At 38.2% G+C, this 6,000-nt stretch overlaps 2 protein-coding genes across 2 annotated transcripts in view; one reads left to right on the plus strand and one right to left on the minus strand.

Moving 5' to 3' along the window:
• The first annotated feature begins 3,523 nt into the window (after positions 1-3,523).
• Positions 3,524-4,636, plus strand: LOC138055484 (uncharacterized). The gene has a single exon (XM_068901407.1). The coding sequence runs from the start codon at positions 3,524-3,526 to the stop codon at positions 4,634-4,636; it is 1,113 nt and encodes a 370-aa protein (XP_068757508.1).
• Positions 4,351-6,000, minus strand: part of LOC138057422 (uncharacterized) — a 4,251-nt gene continuing 2,601 nt past the window's right edge. Inside the window, exons 1-2 of the mRNA XM_068903447.1 lie at positions 5,932-6,000; positions 4,351-5,841 (exon numbers count right to left, since the gene is read on the minus strand). The exon at positions 5,932-6,000 is cut by the window's right edge and continues 2,601 nt beyond it. Of these exons, the coding sequence (XP_068759548.1) occupies positions 4,854-5,841; positions 5,932-5,993 (1,050 nt within the window). The 5' untranslated portion in view covers positions 5,994-6,000 and the 3' untranslated portion in view covers positions 4,351-4,853. The remainder of the gene's footprint in view (positions 5,842-5,931) is intronic.

Consider the following 6,000-nt stretch of genomic DNA (forward strand, 5'->3'; position numbering starts at 1 on the left):
AATATTGTCAACAAATATTTTTAACTATCTACTTTCTCTGCATCTAGTAACATTAGATGGCGCTGAGTAAATTTTTCGCACAAGCTGAGGAAACACTAATTTGCTAGAGTGACTTCATTTATCAAATTACACTAGCTTCCTTGGGACCTCAGCCTTCAAAAAATTTTCTCCATGCTACTAATACTGCATACAATAAAAGAGATTGCTTTTTTCGGCAGCGCCGAGCGAACCTCGATCAGGGGCTGGAAAAAAGCTAAAATCTCTGGATTATGGGGGGGGGGGGGGTGTGGTTAATAACACTGAATTCAAAATCTGAACAATAAATACTGCATACAAAGAATTATTACTGTGCCTATCTGCAAGCGCATTTTGTACATCAACTGTTTTTCCAATGCTCGACACAAGCGAAGGTAAGCAGATGATTTTTGGAAAACTGTGTGTTTAATAAATTGAAGTGCGTTTAAATATTCGCATAATCAAATGGAACAGGAAAAAAACAAATAGAAAAATCAAATGAAAAATTATTGTGTGTTTAAAATATATGCAAGATAGTTTTTTCCATAAATTTTATGAGTAAAGTTTGTCGGTAAAGTTTGTGAGTAAAGTTTTTCAGTAACGTTTTTGTGAGTAACGTTTATAAGTAAAGTTTGTTAGTACAATTTGTTCATCCAGATTGTTTTAGCCCGACACAGCTGTGTTGTGACTTCATAACATTTTTTTTGTAAGCGAAACTGGTTACACCATTTTCCTGGATATAGCGCTGATTGTGGAAGCAAGGCAATGACGCTCTGTTCAGCTCATAGCTTCCAAGTTGATGATTTTTGATTCTAATGGTTTTCATTGTATGATACATTTGTCTGTTTTTAAATAAAGTTTGTTTATAGTCATTATATTTTATATTTTTCTTTATAATATTCTTCTTGATTCCCTTCGCTGTTTTTGCCTCCTTTATCATTGTCTTTAATATTTGAATACATTTTAGATCTCAGTCCTATGAATTCTATGATAGGAATGCCTGAAGCTTCATTTTTCAATTTGCCTATGACCTTTTTGTTTGCTTTGTTGAAATAGGGACTATCTTCCGAATAATCGCTGTGGTCAAATTTATCCTTGTCATGCCAAAAATCTTGATGTACATCATCGGTTTCAATTTCATAAGTTAGTGAGTCTGTGTCTGTGAATAATAATTTTGCTTTATCATTGTACTTTTTTTTGTTTTTTTATAATTATAGTGAAAATCATACATTAGCGTTTTGCCGAGATCTAAGACACACATACCCACATATGCCGGCCTATTTAGGATTAGCGTTTCCTTGATCTTATGCACTGCTACTAGATTTTCATTGAATATTTTACTGCTGACAATTTGGTTTCGATGTCATTTTTTAATAGTTCTTTTAATAGTTATAAGCCTTACATCTACTCTTTTTCGGATATTTTCCATTGTCTTTCCAAATACACTGTTGTTCGTGAGTTTAAAACATCTTTTTTAAATGAATTTTTAGCGTCAATTCTTTTCTGAGTATTAAAGTCAATGTTGAAATGGTATATGAAATGAATCATATATGAACTGCAGATATGAAATCAAGTAAGGCTATGATCTTCGCAGTTATGAACGCAGTTTTTTACAATTGCGTGTAGAAGCCGGAAAAATTCAGGACTCGCTAGGTCACGGGCTCAAACCCCATTGAAGTCCTTAGTTTTTTAGGCTTCTCCACGCAATTGTAAAAACTGCGTTCATAACTACGAAGATCCTAGCTTTACTTGATTTCATATCCGCAGTTCATATATGATTCATTTCATATACCATTTCATCATTGATTCATTCCTCACGAGACCATTAGAACCCACAAATGACCAGCTCCCAACGTCAGTGGCTTTATAGCTCAGTTGGTTAGAGCGTCGCACCGGAATCGCGAGGTCACGGGTTCAGACCCCGTTGAAGTCCTAAATTTTACAGGCTTCTCCACGCAATTGTAAAAATTGCGTTCATAACTGCGAAGATCATAGCTTTACTTAAAGTCAATGTATTGTTTAAGCCAAGGAGATTGATCAAACTCTAGTACTCGATGGGTTGTAGTTATTTTTAAACCAAGATCAGTATATATTTGGAGGTTTTGGTAATGAAGAACATACTTTTCTTTGTTCTTAAGGTGGATATCAGTAGTACCAAACCCGTTGATATATTATACTTCTCCACTATTTTTGGCAATATGGAGATAACATATCTCTTGTTACCTTAACCTTTTCTGGGATTAGGGGATAATCATTATGGAGATTATGTAGTTTTGTTTGATACTCTAGATCAACCTCTAATATCAACCCTTTTTTGCTATCTTCTGTATATTTAGCTAAGTCTATCTTATCAATCTGTTTTTCTTTCATCCATCTGAATCCAACTGTTGGAAGATACTGTGACATCCATACAGATTATTCGCGTCAAGATACATGATATAAATTGAGGGCGCCTTCTCATCGTATGTTTTCATGTATTTGTTGTTTGCTTGTTCATATCTGTCGGCAATATAACAAATTCCTCCTCTCAGTCCTTTTTCAATGAATTGGAACATGTCAATGTCAGTCAATAGCTCTAATTGGATATCGGTCATCTTTAACATAGCATCCCATGGTGGTAGATAGATAGTTTTATTAAAATTACCCTTGCAGCCCGAGGGCTGAATTACGATAATTTTTACAAATGTAAAACGTTAATTAATTGTAACTATAAATTATATAATGATAAAATAAGAAAGTTATTTGATAAGAATTTAACAATACTAAAGCTATTATCATATAAACACTAAATTACAATTAAGATACAGCTAAAATTTTTCAAAATCATATCATTTAATATATATGAGTTGTAAAAGGGCATGTTATCGGCAATGGCTGACAATAAAACTGTCTCTGAAACGATTGGTTTTAAAACGCGGGACTTGGAACTTGCGATTTTTCCGTGTACGCAAAGTGCCAGAGTAAGGTGGCGGAAGGAGTGAATGAAGCTTGTGATTATTGTTATTACATATGTCTTGAAACATTGAGTTACCAATCGCCTCTCTCCTGGCATACAAGGTAGGTATGCTAAAAACTTCTAAAGCTTGTCTATAAGATAACTCGTTATTGCTTATTATGCGTAGTGCTCGCTTCTGCAGGCGCTCTAACTGATCGGAGAGATATTAGGTGGGTTCATACCAGCGGAGTAAGTACACCTTAAGTATACCCGAGCTCAAGTATACTTGAGATCGTCCATGTTTACTTACCGTGATGAGCGTTCATATTAGAGTTCAAAGTATGCTTTCAAGGTAATCGTGTTGTCAATCAAGTTTCGCGGCAAATTTCCCACGTGTATTCATCACGCTTTTCGGAGAATTGAGGGAGAATTGGAATTCTTCACTTGATCATGCGACCTAGAAACCTTCGAATTGCTTGCCTTTTATGGCTCACAATTATTTTACTGCTACGTCAAAGATCTTTGCTTTCCCATCTTTATCACCTTCACGTTTTAGAGGAAGAATTTAGGATTATGCGGAGAAACAGACGAATGTTTCTCATGATGACCCAAATCAATCAGGTCATGAATGCTCAAAGGGGACGAAGAGCTTGGGTTTGGCCTCGTCCACAGAACTGGTTTCGACACCTCATAGCAAGCCCAGGGCTTAATTTTATGTGGAAGGAACATTTCAGAGTCACCCGAGAAACATTTGAATACTTGTGTGACCTTGTTAGGGTAAAGTTACAAAAACAGCACACGAGATTTAGAATTCCGATCAGCGTGGAGGAAAGAGTTGGCCTGGCACTCTGGCGGCTCGCAACAGGCAACAGCTATAGGAGTTGCGGTTTACAGTTTGGATTTGGAAAGTCAACGGCGAAATTCATTTGTACTGAATTCGAACAGGCAATTTTTGAGCTAAAAGAACGCTTTATAAAATTTCCTTTAACAAATCAGGAAATTCGAGAGAAAATAGAAGAATTTGAAGAACTGTATGGAATACCGCAAATAATCGGAGCGATCGATGGATGTCACATCGAGATAAATGCTCCACCAGAGAATCACGAAGATTATTTTAATCGAAAGCAGCATTACAGTGTCAATCTACAGGGCATAGTCGATGCAAATTTAAAGTTCATTCATGCAACTGTTGGGTATCCTGGCAGCATACATGACGCTAGAGTTCTTAGGCTAAGCGGTTTATATGACTTAGCACAAAATGAGCAAATTCTCAGTGGTCCAATACGGAATATCAATGGAACAGAAATCGGGCCTCTACTAGCTGGAGACAGTGCCTATCCACTCATGAACTGGCTCCTCAAACCCTTTGCAGATAGAGGCCGTTTGACTCCAGAGCAGAGGAAATTTAGCGCACTGCGATGCGTAGTGGAAAGAACATTTGGCATGCTAAAATCACGTTGGAGAATTATGTTGAAGAAAACTGAACAAAAAACGAAAACGTTGAAAAAGACTGTAATTGCAGCTTGCGTTCTGCACAATATTTGCATTGAAAGGGGCGACCTATACGACGCAGACGAGAGCGACTCAGACGATAACCCTGCTGATGAAAACGGAGGGAGAAATGCTTTGGAAACTGGCAACAGCATCCGAGACACCCTAAAAGACTACGTATGGGAAAACCTGTGAAGAAAGTCGCAACTGGACAATTGTGTACTAATAGACGTTAACTATAAAACAAAGGTTTTGTTTCAATTGTAATTTTAATTGGAAAACTGGTTGATAAATTCTGCAAAATTTAGATTGTTATCTTTGTAATTTATGTCAAATAAAAAGAATCAGTTCCTCTGAGATTGGACTGTATGTAAAACATTAACAATGAATAAAACATATTATATCATGCTACCTACTTAGACGCCAAATCTTTAAAAATGTCTTTAAATCCGGAAAGTATGGCGTTTGTCTGCTCCATTTGTTTGGTCTGCGCCTCGCGAAATATTTCAGCGGAACGTTCAAATCTCTCCCTGTCTTCGTTCATGCTGCGCTCCCACATTTCCATGAAAGCTTTTTGGAAATCAGAGGACTGACCACTAGTTCCGGGCTCATCTTGTCGCCGCCGTTTTCCCTTACGGACACTATTTTCTGGCTTGTCTACTTTTCGTTTGTCAGGATGTGCGATCTCAGTTGGTGCCGAAACACTTCCACTTTCTGATGCGGCCTCTTCGCTCTCCGTAGTGAAGATAGAGCTTCCCTCAACTGCCATTTTACTGGAATCAACACTGTCCCGATGGCCCATTACGTCGTCAAAATAGTCGAAGTAAGGAAAGCCATCTTTGATTTGCTTGATTCCTGCTTCCCCGGTTTTCTGTGACTTTTGTTTAAGTAGCTTATACTCATACTCCAAGTTCTGCTGCCGTTTCTTTATTTGCTGAAGGGTTCTCTGGCTTTGGGGATAGGCAGATTTATAAGAGGCATATATTTGGTTCCATATGTTTACCTTTTCTCTTTGAGAGGCACTCCGGAGCTGGCTGTATCTTGGACCCCACGCTTCTAGAAGGTCATGGGTCTCGTCTTCCGTCCAGTCCACAGACTTTGATCGCGCTTTCTTAGTTTTAACTTGGGCGCCTTCCTCCACTGCTTGAGCACATGAAGTGCTTGCTACCACTGGGATCGGCGATATCGTTCGGGACGAGTTACTGGAGTTGCTTGGGCTGCTGAGCTGATTGTAATCATCAATACTTATTTGTTGCTGTTCGTCGAACTGGGCCCTTCCCATTTCGGACGGCCGATAAAAAGAAGTGCTGCTCGAAGGAAATGGCCAGAATTGTCTGCCAAACATCGGTTGCGCTTGCTGAGGAGAGGGTACTCTTGCAAAGCGTTGGTTTAAGGTATTGCTGTCGAACAAGACACATGGATGTTAGTTGTGACTGTGGCATGAAGAGCATTTAAACAAAACAAAACAAAAACACAGCATGGAGACTTACATAAGGTCTTTGTCTAAAAAGTTGTCCTCATCCATCCCCTGGTAAGATCTATACGGATTCATTCACAGT

The sequence above is a fragment of the Montipora capricornis genome, chromosome 7, assembly GCF_036669925.1.
Source record: "Montipora capricornis isolate CH-2021 chromosome 7, ASM3666992v2, whole genome shotgun sequence".
Lineage (NCBI taxonomy): Eukaryota > Metazoa > Cnidaria > Anthozoa > Scleractinia > Acroporidae > Montipora > Montipora capricornis.